This window comes from Vanellus vanellus (genome assembly GCF_965231255.1).
Source record: "Vanellus vanellus genome assembly, chromosome: 10".
Lineage (NCBI taxonomy): Eukaryota > Metazoa > Chordata > Aves > Charadriiformes > Charadriidae > Vanellus > Vanellus vanellus.
The window spans coordinates 15,145,001-15,162,217 of record NC_138915.1 but is presented as its reverse complement, the minus strand read 5'-3'; the positions used below and the strand labels follow the sequence as shown (position 1 = coordinate 15,162,217).

Here is a 17,217-nt window from a genome sequence, read left to right as displayed (position 1 = left end):
ATTACAAAGCAACATTTACTCTTCTTAATGTCTTTATAAATGGATAGGTAAGAGCTAAACCAGCTGCCAATGATTACCATCTGCTGGTGCTTCCAGGTTGCGGGCGCACAGCTGCCCAAGCCAAGGCAAACTCCTGGCGCCACAGTCCTTCCCCTTTCCCACCCGTTATCTTCCACCCCTGCTGCGTCTGTGCTTTGCGTTTGTGCTTTTCACTGCAGCCACAGTCGCTGCTGAGGCTCTGGGCACTGCCGGGCCTGCTGCTTGTGAGGGGCCTTCCCCACCACCCCTCAGGCGACCGTGCCCGGGCTCCCCGCCCCCGCAAGCGGCCTGCCCGGCCTGCACAGCCCGGCCCTTCCCCGGTGCCAGCGACGGCGGCGGGGGCGCTGACAGAGCCGCCTGCGGGAGGGCGAGGACCGGACGCCGCCGGCGAGCCGCCCTGGGGCGAGCAACGCCCGCGCGCGCTCCACAGCGCGCTCCCGCCCCGCCCCCTGCGCGGCTGCGCGTCGCGGGGCGGGGTCACCGGAAGCCGGAGCCGCCGCAGCGCCGAGTGAGGAGCCGAGCGCCGGCCGCAGCCCCGAGACCACCCCGCTCCGCTCCGCTCCGCTCCGTTCCGTTCCGTTCCGTTCCCTCCGCCGGGCCGGTCGGAGTGCCGCCGAGCCGCCCGCCGCCATGTCCAACATGGAGAGTATCCTCGGGGCGCGGGGGCCCGGCGGCTGTTGGCTCTCACGGGGTGGGGGCCGCGGCCTGGGCTGGGCTTGGCTGGGGTGGGGGGAGGCCGCGGCGTGGGGCCTGGCCTGGGCTCGGTGCGGACCGGGCCGAGCTGAGAGCCGGCGGTTCTGGGGCCGGTGGCTGCTCTGGGGCGGGTGAGGCCTCTTCGCCTGGAGAGGAGCCCTCGGGAGGCGGCAGGGTGCGGTGGGAAGGAGGAAGCGAGTCCCTTCCTTCACGGCGGCCGTCGGTGGTCGCTGGGGGAGCGGGACGGCACGGTGGGGGACGGGCTTTCCTTCAGAGGGGCTTTTCCAGAAGGAGAAGGGTTTGTGTGACACTGACAGGAGCTGTGCTTTCTCAGCTTGGGGATTGCCCTCCCTGCTTGATTGGAGAAGGGAACAGGAAGTTCAGTTTCTCTTTCCAAGGCAACATCAGCTAACTTTAGGTCGGGAGCGAGGGGGGAGGCAGTGCCGCCTCTCTCAGGGGTGCAGTGCATGGAGGGACAGCCCAGTTCCTGGGGCAGAAAATGCAATTTGTGGCATAAAGTAGTGCAAATTGTACAGCAGGGACATCTGACATGCTATACATCCAGCACTGTGTACAGACTGGAATGATGTAAGCAGCTAACTTGTCAGCTGTCCCCCCAAACAGTGGCCGCTGTCAGCTGAACAAACCCAGCTGTGTTTCCTGCTGTTGAAGTTAGACATGGGGAAAACACTTATGGGCAAATCGAAACTTTCTTGCTGTATAAAACAACCTTAATGTGCAGTGGGAAAAAAAGCCTTAACGATTACAGAGGTCTTGGTGTGGTGGAAGTGTGCTAGCAGTGCTGGGCCTTGCCAGTTGTTATGGTAGGGACTGATGGGAGTGCTGGAGCAGGTGACTGTGAGTCACAGTGCTGGAAGTTCGGTTTCACTTGGGTTATGATACATTGAGAAAGACACTTCAAGGGAGGAGCGACTATGTGCACGTCATGGGATGGAAGAGCTGTGGAGGTGGCAGCGTGAGCTATTTTAATGTCAAAGGTAAATGCCCCAAGTGAGTAACTGAGTAAGTTATTTCAAAATAAACTGCTCTGAAATGCTGTTTCAGTGTAATTGGTGTAAATAGGTGATGTCATGTCTTACCTGGTTGTTCTGCTCTCTGACCTGAAATATATTTGAATGAACAACCAAAAGGTATTTTCTTGTTTGGTAAATTACCTAACCTGTGGCTTAGTCCAATACACTTACTGCTGCTGAGAGGTTTGGTGATCTAGGTTTTAAAGCAAAGAAATAGAACTACAAGCAGCAATTTCAGTGTTACCTTAATAGGTATCCTAGATTTATATGCATAGCTGTTACCTTTTTGTAACCTGCCTGTAATGTTTATAGGATAGGATAACAAATACATCGACAGACTTTCTGATGTCTTCAAGTTGCTGTCAGAGCTCTAAGAAGCATGGATGGACTTTAAGGGGGAAAAAAAAACAAACCCACAGTTCTGGAATAATTTATGTACTTGAAATATTAAATAAACCTCAAGTACCTCATAATGTTTAGCTTTATGTGCTTCCACTTAAGAGTGGAAGTATCTTAGTTGCTGCATCTTCCTCTTGGGATATTAAAAGGTGGCATGAAAAAAGTCTGTAAAGCTTTGTACTTCCATTTTGTTTGAGAAAGGTTGATATTCTTTGGAAGCTTTCATCAACAGTATTTTAAGAGCATGGGTTTTTAATTGTAATTTTTACAGCACATTATTCTCTGTCAGTAACAGTTTAATGCAATCATTCTAAGTCACTATGAAGTCTTGTTCTACTGTCTTCTTACAGCTTTCAGCTTAAGCAGGACTTGAACTTTTTAAGAAGGAAAGTTTCTCTTGCTGCCTTATTCTTTCCCAAAAAGTCAGATGACGGAGCTGTCGAGGACCTCAGAATGGCTCACATGACTTGAGGCTGGGAGGCTGCTGTGGCTTGAAAGGACAGCCCTGGCTCCTAGTTTGTACCTGGGCATGGTCAGCCAAACCAGTCTGCTGTTCCACTGTTAATTTATCTTTTGTTCCTCAGTGGCTTTTTTTTTTTTTTTTTTTTTTTTCCAGATGGGGAGGTTTCAGGCAGTCCAGTAAACTGCACTCATTTAGCTGAAAGTTGAGGGTTCTGGGTGTGTGAGTGAAAGTATCTGGCAGAGTAAGACTCTCAGTTCCTGTTGGGGGATGTTTGGTTTGTTGTATTTATCAGTCTGAGGCAGGTTTGATGTTAAATGGAACCAGTTTGGGATCTGACTTTATTTTTTATGGCTTTATATTTTAGAACCCAGGTTATAAGTGACATTATAATTGTAAAGCAGTTTGGTAGGTCTCCTTATTGTGTGAATTTCAAGGGCTTACTTAAATAACATTTTGCAAGTTTTAGTATCAATAACAGGGAAGCACAGTATGCACTAGATTTGGTAGCGCTTCGAACAAGAGAGCAGAATACTACAATGAAAGGATTGATCCTGTTCTTGAACCCTTAACTTACGCTGCAGAACACCTGTTTAATTTGAAGTTTGCCGCAAAGGAGCTCAACAGGAACTCAAAAAAATGCGACAAAGAAGAAAAGGCTGAGAAAGCTAAAATTAAGAAGGTAAGCAGTGTGTCTGAAACAAGCTCTTTAGATCTTCATCTTTTTATTATAGCAGGAAAATATCTGGTGTCACTACCATTTTCTGGGTGTGCGCGCTGATAATATTGTGATAGAGACTTGTGACATAAAATATATGGCTATATGTCTTCCCATACTTATTAATAAATGTGAGGATACATTCTTGTATATCCTCTTGTACAGCTTGTGGCATTCGCTTCCTGAGAAGATTGTCTTGTATGTACTTTGTTAGAGACTATTGTTGTCCAAGTTAAAAATATTTATTCTCAATGTTTATCATCTTGAAAGGGCTTATGAAGAGGAACTTCAAAAGAGAGACTAAATTTATTTGACTGTATTTTTGTCCATGAGATAATAACTGTACCAACTGTATCTGTGTTTGGGTCCTGATACTGAAAACATTCTTAGGAATAAGAAAGTCACGTGTGTGTAGCTCTGTAGAACCTTCTACTTGAAGTGCATACTAGATACCTTCCTTGTAAAGAAGATCACATCTTGAAGAAGTTTGGGAGATATTGGAGGAGGAGGGAGGTTTGTATGTTCTCTTTTAATAGAAAAGATATTGTGATTAATTGATGCTTATTTCATTTTTGAAATAAGCTTTTCAGAAATGATGTTTACAAAAGCAGGGAAGGTTAAAATGCTTTTGTGTTTTTTTGTTTTTTTTTCTTTTTTCTTTTTTCAACAGGCAATTCAGAAGGGTAACATGGAAGTCGCACGAATACACGCGGAAAATGCAATCCGACAGAAGAATCAAGCCATCAATTTCTTGCGCATGAGTGCCAGGGTAGATGCTGTAGCAGCAAGAGTTCAGACTGCAGTGACAATGGGCAAGGTAAGTCAGTTTTCACAAATCTGTTGCAAGGATGAGACCTCTGGTCTTCTTAAAAGTGGCTTAATTCTGTCTGTAATGACCTGAAAAGTTTCAGTTTTGCTTTTAGATGTAGCCAGTAGTAAATCAGGTACTGGAATTCCCCTGGCAGCTGCTCTTTACTGTGTTTTGTAGCTTCTGTTAGCTGTTATTACTCATGCTCCTAAGGATACAGTGTGCTTTGCAGATTACACTGTTAAGATTGTTTTTGCAAAGATGGTGCTCCCCTTCCAAATACATGAAGTCATAACATAGGACTTGTGATTCCAGGAATCTTTTTTAGCTCAAGTAGTTTTTTAAGATACACTGCTGTACTGCTTTTCAGCCAGAGAGTTTATTCTGCCATGTGATCTGTATACCAAATATATCCCTTAACATTTGACAGGTCTTGAGACCCTCAAAAGTTAATGCCATATACACCTCATTTTTAGTGAATTTCAGCTCAGAATGCGTATTTCAAGCAGTTGAGTTAATTTATAGAATTTGAAATAGTAGGATCCATGAAAAGTTGCATTCTAGATGGCAATAACGTGTGCCCTACTATTTGATAATGTAGGAACTCTGTCAATGGAGATAAGAGAGCTTGGTAAGAAACTGCTCGTTTTTCTTTCTTTGTAATAATTTCCTTTACCTCATTTCAGGTAACAAAGTCAATGGCAGGGGTAGTTAAGTCTATGGATGCCACGCTTAAAAGCATGAACTTGGAGAAGGTAAGTAGACTTTTTTTTCTCAGAGGTGCACATGAAAAGCAGAAAGGGCAATGGAGACAAGTTTTAAAAAGGGAAACCCCAGTCAAAAGAAAAGGTTTTGCAGTGAGGTTGGTAAATCCTGGAACTTGTTGTCCAATGTGGTTGTGAAGTTTCCGTAAATGGAGATGCTCAGAACTTGACTGGACAGGGCCCTGACTTGCCTGCTTGAACCTGTCAGGTTAGATCAACTTCAGACTTGACGTTGGGAGGGGAGAGGGCCAAGCTTCTGATCTTCTTCATTGTAGTGTGATTCTGGTTTTGCCAGTTGAGATATATTTCTCTTCTGTTACCTGCAGATCATTGATTTGATTCATATTTTTAACAGATATCTGCACTAATGGATAAATTTGAGCATCAGTTTGAAACATTAGATGTTCAGACACAACAGATGGAAGACACAATGAGCAACACTACTACGCTAACAACACCACAAGTAAGAATAGTAAATTATTTTTAAAAAAGGCGATCTTAAATTATGTGTCTAAACTGTATGGAAATGTGTGATTCTCTTCTTTCTGCCTACTTTGAGACATAGCAGCAATTGGAGCCTTTCACTTCTGGTTTGTGCTTTTTTGTGATGAAGAGACAATTTCAAATTATAGTCACAAGTACAGAGGAACTCATTTATTTTAGTCTATTTCACTCTTATAGCAGGCTTTGTTTTAAATTGTATCTTGAAAACTTTAACCCTTCTTCTGAATAAGCAGTGTTTTGATGAGTTCGTAATGAACTTCTGAACCAGAAGGTTCAGAGGACAAACCTTATGAGGAACGACTGAGGGATCTGGGGTTGTTTAGCCTGGAGAAGAGGAGGCTGAGGGGAGACCTTATCACCCTCTACAACTACCTGAAAGGAGGTTTTAGAGAGATGGGAGCTGACCTCTTCTCCCTGGTGACAAGTGATAGGACAAGAGGAAACGGGTTCAAGTTATGTCAGGGCAGGTTTAGATTGGATATTAGGAAGCATTTTTTCACTGAAAGGGTTATTAAACATTGGAATAAGCTGCCCAGAGAGGTGGTGGATTCACCATCCCTGGAGGTGTTTAAGAAAAGGGTAGATGAGGTGCTTAGGGACATGGTTTAGAAGTGGTGGTGTTTTTATCAGGGTAGGTTAATGGTTGGACTTGATGATCTTAAAGGTCCCTTCCAACCTCACTGATTCTATGATTCTATGATTAATTATCAAAGCAGAATATGCGGTGAGAAAGTCAATAGTTCTAACTCACCGGTATTAACAAAATGACATCAGTCACTGCCAAATTAGTAGTAGTATGTACAAGGGAAAGGTTGTTAATTACCTACTTACAATTTATGGATCTGTGTTTACTAAAATAAATCCTTAAATAGTGTTTGACATGGTTAAGAATTGCTAGCACCTGTCCTCGTGTGCTATTCCATAAGGAGCTAAATGTGCTATTCCAACAGAAGTTTTGTTTTGTAAATAAATAAACCTAAACCCAAATCCAGTAAACCAAATCTATTGGATATTGGCTTTTTTCCAGGTTGTGCAAAGCAGTGTTTTAGTAGCTAATAATCAACACTTGAAATATTTAAGTATGTGTTTGAATTTTTTACAGATAAGTTTAATTCTTTAGAGGCATTGTTTCAGAAGCTAGAGTTCAATAACGGACTTTTAACGGGCTGAGCTCCTCTACTCATTATTTTTAAGTTCATACAGGGCCCTCTGGTGGTTAAGCACAAAAATGTTCTGTGAAAGACATTTACCTTTAAATAATTTTTGTTAAAATAATTTCTGTTCTCAACAGAAGAGCTTGTCATAAACTACAATGTGCAATGATCAATTTTGTTTTCTTTACTCTAGAACCAGGTGGATATGCTTCTACAGGAAATGGCAGATGAAGCAGGGTAGGTAAAATCTTGAGTGACTATTTCTTTAATAAATCTTTGTTCTGACAACCCTTCCTCCTTAACTTGAAGGTCAGGTACCCTTGTTTTATATGTGTGGAAGCAAAGAAGAGTCACCATTTTCCTTTAATCTCTGGGCATCACTATTGTAATAGTTTAGTTGCCAGTATTTCATTCTGTTGTCTTTCAAAGCTACTTTGAATGCAAGGATGCAGGGGTGGTTGTGCAAAAGCCTAAAATAGCATGTCACTTCTCATATCAGGATAGTGTTTTATTATTTACTTGGATTGGGTTTAGCATTAGCGATCCTTGCCGTGTTTCTCCAGGGTTTTCTTCTTTCTCCTCTTACCACATTAAAACTTCTTGTAATTCTGCTCTCACAAGCTAGACATTGCAAAACAGGTGGTCAAGACATTTAAACTTTTGGGGATATAGTGAAATATTTCAGAGAATTTTACCTGCCTTCTTGGTGATGCATAAGTTGGAATTGTTGCTCTGTTCACTTGAGGATAAATACTTATGACAACTTTTTTAGCAAAACTTTTTTTTATGAGTGAACTTTTTGTCATTCATACATATGCCATGTCTAATACACTTCTGTTTAAACAGCAATCTTGCTGAGTCCTGATTACACAGAATTCATTTAGCTATTGCTAGTTATAATGTATGACTAGTCATCTTGGTAATCAACCAAATTTACTGATTAAGTTGTCTAACTATCTGGAGTACAGCATTCATGGGATGCTGGTGACCTCACGCTATGTCAATATTGCTCTGCTTGTCAATTATTGTGCTTCTTCCTTTAGCCATGTATGCCTGACTTGTTTTTTTTTTGTTTTGTTTTCTCCTATTAGTCTTGATCTGAATATGGAACTACCTCAAGGACAGACAGGTTCTGTTGGTACAAGTGTTGCCTCAGCAGAACAGGTAAATGTTAGATTCATTTGAAATCAATGTTTTCTAGAGAAAGGTGGTATGAGAATTAATGCTTCGCTTGGTCAAAATAGGCTTGCTAATTTGTAATTAGATTTTAGCTGTCCAAAATAAGTAGTGTGTAGTTAAAACAGTCTTGCAATCAAAATAATTTTAACAATACATTTGTCTGCTTAGTAAACCCAGAAATTTAGATGTTTCGGGTGTATTTTTGCATGGTTATTTCAGAGTTCCAAAAGTTGCCTCTCCTGCCTACTCCAAATTTAAGTCTTTAGGGAGCCTCACCTTAACTGAACAATGTTTGGGAAGCCCCAGGTATTCCACATTCTTTGAAAAGTTCAGTTTCACTTTGTACCAGGCTCCCTAGAACAGTTAGACCTACTGCTATCTCACTGTAGCAGTTCAGTTGGATACCAGCCTTGGTCAGTCAAGGCTGCATTCAAATAAGGATGGAGTTCTGTAAGAGCTGATTTACGCTTGCAAAGATGATACATAAAAAAAAGAAAACAAACAAACAAACAAAAAACGAAAAAACCAGCAACCCAACCCTATCTCTATTTGCTGTGTTCTGAAACTCCTTCCTAGATATCTACTGCTGGAGATAAGATAGCTGTATGGACCTCTGGTCTCACCTAGTACAGCCATTCTTAAGCCAGTCTTAAGCAAATCTTCTTATGTCTTGTATATGAGATAATCTCATATCATTTGGACATGAGATTGCTTGACCATTGCGGAACTTTGCAAAAATTAATTTTCATATTACTGATAGATGGTTTCTTTGTGTTTTACAATTCTGCAGGATGAGCTGTCACAGAGACTGGCCCGCCTACGTGATCAAGTTTAAGTTAAACAAAGCTCCAGTTCTTTGTATATGCTTTCAAAATACCCTTTCTGTAACTAACCCTTCAATACACTAGGAAGGTGTATACAGTATGGCTTACATGTTTGAATATTTGTAATATAGGGTACTTCACTCCTAGCTTGCTACTCTTTCTAAAATACATTAAGTAACCCAAAAATATCAGCTCTCTAATGTCCTTTTCTGTACATTTTGAAGTTGATATATTTTTTGCAAGCTTTTTTCACAAAATCAATTGATTTTCTAAGTCGGCTAGTAATGTTGGTACATTCTAGCTAAAAGAAAAGCAGTGTCATTGATATATATTTTAAATTATGAACTGATTTTTTTTTTTTTTTAAATTAAGAGAACTGTTTATGGTTGGAGAACTGATGTATTCAGTTCAGATGATTGTTGTAGATAACTTTCTTACACAGCCAAACTCCTGAAACACGCAAAGGTGGACAGCGTGGGCTGCATGGAAAATATGCTTGTGAAAACAAATAAGTGGACTTCAGTCTGAGTTTTTTAGTCTTTTAAAGGTAGGGTAATGGTGCTGAAATTAGTGGTTTAGTTCAAAAATGAGTTACTAAAAGCTGTTTTCATATAATTGGGAACTTGTACGGTGTCATCACTTCAGTACAGGAGGAATAAAATATATTTTTCAACTCTTTGTCATTCTGTTAAATGTTGCAGCTTGCTCGTTGTTTAATGTCAAGTGCTCTAGCTTCTCCATTGTGCTTTCTTCTCAGTGTCCTGGGGTGCGGCCATTTACACCACTCACAACTCTGTTTCTACCAACATAGAGTCTAGTTCCTGTTAATAGGGAACTCATGCTATCGAGTTTTATAGGTTCAGGCTGAGAAGCCTTATCTGAAGTAACCAAAGCCTGCTTTTCTCCATTCCTTCTTACTCTGTCTTTGCCTTTAATCTAGTCACTTTTTTATACATAAGAACAAGTCTTGTCATCGTGTTCCACGCTTCAGTGTTCTCGGTGTATGAAAAATAGAGAAGTGCTTTTCCTCAGGTTCAGATCTTCACAGTCCTCCATGAGTCAAGGTCCCAGCCCTGTCTTCTCTAATTGGGGCGCACCCCTAGATCAGCTTTTTCTCCTCTGCACCTCACAGCAGGTGAGTAGTAAGTAGATGAATAGAATATGCCGGCTCAGTCAAAGGGGCAGGCTGTTCCGTGTGTACACCAGTTATGTTGGATTAAGAGCAGCTGCTTTACTTTGTAAGGTATAATATTGCTCTCTACAGATAAAATAACATGATTTGTAATATTGCAGTTGTATGGAGAAGCTAGTTTGTTTTAGTGATCTCTTTAACCCCTTCATGTTTCTGCACAATAAGAGAGAATCTACTGACTGCTTTCGGTAGCTTCAAACTCTGGCTGTAGTTGTGAAGTAAAGAAATGGTTGTAGAAATTTGTAGCTGAGACTACTTGTGATGTGTTGTGATAAACAGTGATGTTAAAATTCTGACTTTTGGGGCTTGTTTTTTTTTTGTTTTATCTTTGTAGGGGTGAGGGAAGGTGTGAAGCACTAGAATTAGAACTAGTTCTTAATTCACTGGTGTTCAGGGTCACATGGCTTTTCCAGTGTTGGGGAAATATTTAAGAAAATGAAATACTTTGCTTTTTTAGTCAAACTGGATTTTTGCAGTGAAAATATGCAAAAACGAGGAAACATTTCGGAGCAGTTTCAAACGATATTCTGAAAGTGTTATTCAGACCACTCAAAGTTTAGCAGGATCTTACTGAAGTATTCAAGGCTACTGTAAACATAAGGAAAATAAGATAGACAAAACAACCTAAAAATGTTGTGGAATTGTCTCTCACACTGGCAGCCTAAACTAAAATATTTAAAATGTGATCTTTTCACTTGTTTACATGTATTGTCAATGCAGTTTCCTTTTAAATGCCTTGAATGTTCCCCCTATAAATAGGGGAAATTGGAAGGTGTTTAAAAACCATGTACTTGCAATTGGTACAATCCTTTCAAATTATTAATAAAACGTCTTAGGAAAGGGACTATACACTACACTTTTTTCCCCTAGCTCCTTCTGAACAGTGTAACAAAAATATAATGGTAAATCTATGCAACCAGGTTACCCACAACTGTGGTAACTGCTTGTGTGTGTGCCTTTGCCTCGCTGAACTTACTTTATTTTTTTGATTTAGTTGCTTCATATCTCATGACACGACTGGAAAGTTGCTGTTGTGTAATAAATCCACATCTGACTTTACTTTGCAGTTGCTTGTTGATGGAGCTGTACCATAAACTACTGAGGTTTTCAGTGTTTAATATTAGGCAACTTCAGCTAGCTTGTCTGGCTTATTTTAATGATAAAGATTATGCTGCTTTTAGACTGTTCCTGGCCATTCTTAAAACTATTTGAGGGCATAGACAGCAATTCTGAGATCCTGTGTATTTGATTTTGTGAGTATGCTGCCTTGCTGTGAGCCTTGGGGCTTTGGAGGAATTTAAAAATAGAGGGAGAAGAGAGTGATTAGATTGCTGCAAGATAAATATTAAATAGCCTTCATTATTTTACTGGCTATACACAGCCCGTTTCATAGTTTTGATCTTATCCCAGGCTCGTGAACTCCACTACCAAAAGAGATTTCCAGTATCATTTCTCCAAGGGGATTAACAAGTAAACATGAAGGCTTGAATATAAAGGCTTGACTGACATAATTAATGTTACTTCTGTGGGACTATGATGCAAAGAGTTAGGCAGACTTCACTGACTTGGGGAAGAATTACGTATTTGAAACCATGAATTTTTGCCCTGCTGACTTCACTCTGAGAATTGCTGCTTGTTTCAGCGGGGCCAGGATTTTGTACTGGTTCCTTCTGTGTATAGATCTCCTGCCCTCTCCTGGGGAAAACGATTTATTTTCTCTTTTGAAGCACTTGTGTGTGAGAGCTGGCATTCAGAAAGTTTTAACAGTTACATTTTGAATGTATATATTTTTCTCAAGTCTTTTGGAAATGCTTGAAACTGAAACTTACTCTTAGAGCAATATTTGAGTTTCGTGTTCTTCTTCCATTCAGGCTCTCCTCAAAACATTTGCTCGTTTCTGAACTCTGGCTTCTCGCTCCTGCATTGCTAGTGTTTCTTGTAAGTTGACTGTATGTGTTTGTAGAAGTTCATTTCATGTTAAATAAATTGTTTGCACTTTTATGTACCTTATTACCAGACAATATTTCAATATTTATGCTTACGGGCAGACACATCTAAAGCAAAACATTGCTTGAAATGTTGCAAGATGGTTTTGCTCGATGCTTTTTTTTCCTTGGTTACTAAAACTGCTAGTGTATGGTAGCATTAGTCTTCATTCATTTGAATTCCAAAACTGAAAGCCATGAGAGCTTCAGATGAAAGGAGAGGGAAGGAAAGGAAGCGCAAGAACTTTAACTCTTTTGATTGCAACGGGATAAAATGATCAAGTTGCCTTTGTGGAGATCCTCAGAGCCAAAAATAGTGAAATTTTGTTAAACAGAATCAGCAACTGTGTACAGAAATAAATTCTGAAGCTGGTGACTTGTATAGAGAAGAGAATAATTTTTGTAGCTCTGGTAGAGTGCATTTTGAAAACTGCTTTACTTGTATGGGACAATTTGTAAATGTAACTGGAAGTGGTAAATAAAATTGTACAGACAACTTCAGATGTGTTCCTAAGTTATATGGATGTTTGCTGGCGGGGCTCAGGACATGGATAAACAAGAAGACGTCGTGATGTAATCAATATTTTCTCGTGAGAAGATAATCAGAAAATTAAATCTTTATTTTCTTCTTCTTTTGTCTCGATAAAGTGAGTACTACTGAGAAAGATTTGGGGCGATGGTTCAGGGAGTAATTAAGATTAAGTATAACAACATAAAATGTAATCTATTTAAAAATTTATGATTTTTAAAAAATTTTTAGTCTGGAAGGGAGTGTATCCCACATGCTTAAACATCTGAGAGGGTGTCGTGGTTTAGGTCTCAAACCAGGACAGAGGGTTTTCTATCCTTACCGTATATAACAAGTGGAAAACGGGCAGGTGGTGGTGTGGGCTTGAGTTTGTCCTCCCCAGAGCTAAAAACCTTCAATTTTTGTTTTACCTTTCCATTGTTGTTTGGGAACCAGCAGGGGGAGCCTCAAGATTTGTTTTTGCATAGGTCCTACATAAATTCTATTTTATTTTTATTTTAATTCTTAAAGGACTTTCAGAGTCATCACTAGCTGATTTAAGGAGCTGTCTCCCCTGCAGAAGCTCTGTTTCGGGCAGTATCAAAGCTTGGTATGATGTGCCTGTATCGGGGCTTTGATCCTTGCCCAAAAGCTGTTCTGTTGCACAAAATTCAACCTGGAAGCACAGTGCACAGGGCCATCAGCTAATTTGTGTCAACATCTAGCCATCCTCACTAAGGGCACTTCAAAACGTTTCTTGGCTGTCTTTAGGCATTAATTTGGGACTCGGAAATCTACTGTTAGGAGTGCGATAGCGAATAACTTTGTGCTTGAAACGTGACTAAAAATTAATTTAAAACGAGTCCTCCTGGGTTTCTTTAGCTGTTCTGTCATTCTTTTTTTTGTCATGTGAAAATTCTGTTTTATACAGAAGGAAACACTCACCGTGTGCTGATGGAAAACATATTTTAATAGAAAATGTCCTTTGCTTACTAGAAGTGTCCACACTGAGATTTCATTTGATGAAGTATTTACTTTGGTTTCAGGATTCTCTCTGCCTGTTTAGTATATTGCATTTCTTGGCTTTAGCATTAGCATTCATCTGTTGCGAAGGCCTGGCTGGAGCTGACGGCAGCGTACTGCTCAGTGCTTTCTTTTTTTTGTCAAACGATATTTTTTCAATGAAATCCCAAGAAGGGTCAGTGGCCTTACTTGTATCGGAAGCAGCTCTCTTCATTACCATTCATATAAAGGAAAAGGCCGATGTGAACAATCTGTAACTAATTTCAAGTGCCAATTGAGCCTTTTTAACTTGGAAGAAGATGCAGTAAGTGAGTCTTACAGGCTTTCGCTTGACCTTTCCTGCTCTTTCTTAATAAAGTCATGCTGAATCAGCTCTGATACACAGTTCGAGACAGAAAATCAATGGGCCGTAGGATCCCGGCTCTTTCCAGTTCTTTGGAAAGCTTTCCCATGTCTTCCAGCGGTGCCGGTTGCTGTGAGAAGCAGCCCGAACTGGACCATCTCGCAGCAGACGGGCTGCTTTCAAGCCCTTATCTAGACAAGGGTGATCTCGGAGGATAAAAGTACTGAAGTATCCCATGTTTCTAATCGACAAAATGGTTTACTGTTGCGATGACCTGTGCATATTGCTTAGGGTATTCTAAGCTTGTTAACTCTGAGTGGAACGATCTTTTTGCAAAAGTCTAATGCAATAAATGTTACGTACCAACTAATATGGGTATCTGACAAGATAATAATCAGCTTAATTTCATTTCCCTACTATCTGATTCATAATTCTTTATTACAATCAATTTCTGTCAAAATGAGCTGTCGGGGATACTGAAACATTTTAAAACTTCTTTTAAAGACACTCAATATGTTTTTTATTTAATTTTTTACGAATTCTTTCTTTTTTCAAAGGTTGTTTCAACATAATCCTGGGGTCTCTACAGAAGATATTTCACTTTGTTGTCATCGCAGTCGGGACTTTGTTTCTGTTGCTGCAAAATGGGTTAATACCGGAACCATTAAGCTCTGTTTCTGCTGCTGGTGATTTTTCAGTTCCAGGTACCAGTATGAAGCCCCAACGTTTGGCTTGAAATTCGCAGGAGAAGCAGGCAGTCCTGTTCAGAGTGTTGTAAATTAGTTCCAGTCTTCACGAGACTGCTGTAACTAATGGATATGACCTGGAAGTGGATAAAGTCCATAACAGTAAGATCAACTTTTCCTCCAGTAATTTGACAAATAGAACCGTTTTCAAAGTCCTGTGTAGGCTGCATACCCCATTTGTTCTTTTGTGATGGGCATCGTTTCCGCATTGAAGCGATAATGATTTTCCAGATTTCTGCTGATTTGTATAGCAGGTGCCTTAATTTATTAATGCCAGAAGAAGGGAGAGATTCAACAGCAACAACAAAAAAGGGTTTCCTGCCAGCGATGGTATATCATAGTCATTCCTTACCCAGTTAGGCTGCTGTAAGTGTTTGACCACCGACAAAAAAAATTGGTATCTCTATATCTACTCCCAGCACCCTCCTCTGCAGAGATAGTTCTGCTATCTTTACAAATAGAAGTATCAATATATATTAGTGGTAACTATTACATTTAATAATGGCACTGCTTTTTCATCCAAATATTTTAAAACTACACTGTACAACAAAGGTTAACACTTATCAAACCCCGGGTTATCTTGTGTATAGCGTGTTTAAAGCGGCAAATATAGAACATCCTGGGCTCTCTTTCAAAGGTAATGTTTTTATTGAAGTTTTACAATTCCATGTACCCTGCGGTTAGAGTATTAAGTAGACCAGATATTCCCAAGCTCTCTGTAAAGCTTTATGGTGATGTTTGGGAAATCTGAATGTTTTCTCAGGATACTACTTACTGAACTGCACAAGTATTCCTCCTCCTGCTCTACAGAAGACGCGCAGGAAGACTGGTGGTTTGCGGAATCGCTGGATCTCATTTATTTTCTACAACCACGTGGAAATCGGGAAATCTCAAAGTTTGTGTGGGGTTTGACTCTCGCAGAGTAAGTTGACGAAATGGGACCTGTGCAATGGCAGCTATTAGAAACTCCGCATTTCAGTGCCTCGTTAATTTTATAAGAATAGTTTTAGGCAGTGACTGTAAGTAAATACACGCCGCTTTCTGTGCGGGTGATGGTTTGGGGAACTTCTTTGTGCACCTCTGCTCCCAGCCCCTTCCAAGCCTGCATCCCGCCCGTCCGCTCCCATCCCCGCAGCCGACGACTGTCGGTCTCGGCAGTAGTCTCACCGTGACTATCAGCTGGCAGCACTGGCTCGAGAGAGTCCAGTCTCCCGTTTGTTTGTGCTCTAGTGGGACGTGAACCTTGGTCTCCGAGGGTGAAAGGTTGAGGGATGTGCGTCTTGTTTACCTGTGCTTTTCAGATAATGTCTTCCTTTAATCTATTAAGCAGACACACTATTTTGTCCCCTGGCGTACGATGGGATCACTAATGATGCGCTTAATTACTACCAAACCACGTAGGAGTGACCGATGCCAGCAGACAAGAGGAGTGAAAGCCCAGTTTGTCAGCCAGGAGGAATCCGGGCAGGCTTCCCCCACCTCCCGTGTTTAATAGAAACATCTTTCCACAAGAGCGCTGCAGTGTCTGCCTGATTTATACACGGCTTCGGTGATGGGATAAAGTCATATTGGATGGCTTTCATATGAACTCTGATGGCTAAGGGGAAACTAGGTACTTGCAAGTAGGAATGAGGAGATCCCAAACTATCAACGGGTTTGAAAATCCAAATTTGTTTCTTTTTAAAGTTGTTAAAAAAAAAAAAAAATAAACCACACAACAAAAACCCAACCCCCATAGATGCACGGAGTTAATTCAACCATTGTAGCCACTGCTGCCTTTCAACACTTTTGAGGCTTTTTTTCTTACTGAAGCTATTACATTTAGATGTTTGCATGTCATTGCATACCAAAGAAGGCATTTGGACTTAATTTTTGGCACTGCTGCAGAACTGTTGTAGACGTTAATCAGCCAAGGTATGCGACTCGGTCACATGCTGCGCCGGGGCTGGTTCACAGACACAATAGGATGGAGAAGATACAGCAACACAGCTGCTAAACATATTCACCATCAAATAGTTAGTCACACTTCTGGAGTTTTAATTGAATTACCTTTGACAGTGAACAGCAAACCTGGTGGGTGATCTACTAAATTTAACTGATGAATGGGCTCCCTAAAATCAATTAGCATCTAGGGCTGTGAGCATGAACACATCCTGTCGCTCTGCAGGGACCGGAGCGGGATCAGAATGACAGCAGCAAATGTGAGACAAAGTGAAAGCATGCATCTCCTGCCGCTGCTGACCTCTGCTTCCCACATGAAAGAAAAACAGGAGTCTAACAGGAGCTGAAAGAATCTGACAGTAAATCATTTAAGCTCTGTTTTGCAGAACTGATATAGGATGCTTCTCAACGGCTTGATTGATGCCGGGCAGCGCATTAAAAGCAAGACGTGGCGGAGCAAGAAGGCTGCTGCCCCGTCCCAGCTCTGCAGCAGTGCACCGAGCTGTGTAAGAAATGCCATCTGGCTGCTTTCTGTTTTTTCAGAGGATCGGGGTAGTGGGCAGCCGGGAGGAATTAGCCATCTTCTTTTCTTTGGCTACAGTGATAGGGTCCTGTCTGTAGCCACAGGGAAGCCCTCGGTCTTTCGGATGGTCGTTTGTTATCTGAATAATCAACCGATGGCAAAATGCAGGCTGGAGGTTCCTCTGACCTTTGCCTCGTCGCAACCCGACTCCGCGCGGCGCTCAGCTAGAGCATGTAATGAGGTACAGATGCGACAGATAGGATAATTAAATACACACAAATATTTGAGGGACTTTCGGGTTGCGACAAACTGATGAAGGCAGAAAACGCTTGATTGGGGCTGCTGCCTTTGGGTTTGGGTGGAAAGAGGGGAGGAAGAGG

At 41.2% G+C, this 17,217-nt stretch overlaps 1 protein-coding gene across 1 annotated transcript; it reads left to right on the top strand.

Annotated features, from left to right (window-relative positions):
* The first annotated feature begins 515 nt into the window (after nucleotides 1-515).
* On the top strand, nucleotides 516-12,254 carry CHMP1B (charged multivesicular body protein 1B). Its single transcript, XM_082488362.1, has 9 exons — nucleotides 516-685; nucleotides 3,210-3,307; nucleotides 4,014-4,160; nucleotides 4,838-4,906; nucleotides 5,271-5,378; nucleotides 6,767-6,810; nucleotides 7,665-7,737; nucleotides 8,543-9,711; nucleotides 11,640-12,254. Exons 1-8 carry the CDS (start codon nucleotides 670-672, stop codon nucleotides 8,585-8,587), a joined length of 600 nt encoding a protein of 199 aa, XP_082344488.1. The 5' UTR covers nucleotides 516-669; the 3' UTR covers nucleotides 8,588-9,711; nucleotides 11,640-12,254.
* Nucleotides 12,255-17,217: the final 4,963 nt, after the last annotated feature.

Bases quoted from the DNA above. Each gene is read 5' to 3' on its own strand.
- CHMP1B (XM_082488362.1), top strand. The intron at 4,161-4,837 runs GTAAGTCAGTTT...ACCTCATTTCAG, and splicing joins CTGCAGTGACAATGGGCAAG to GTAACAAAGTCAATGGCAGG. The intron at 4,907-5,270 runs GTAAGTAGACTT...TATTTTTAACAG, and splicing joins AAAGCATGAACTTGGAGAAG to ATATCTGCACTAATGGATAA.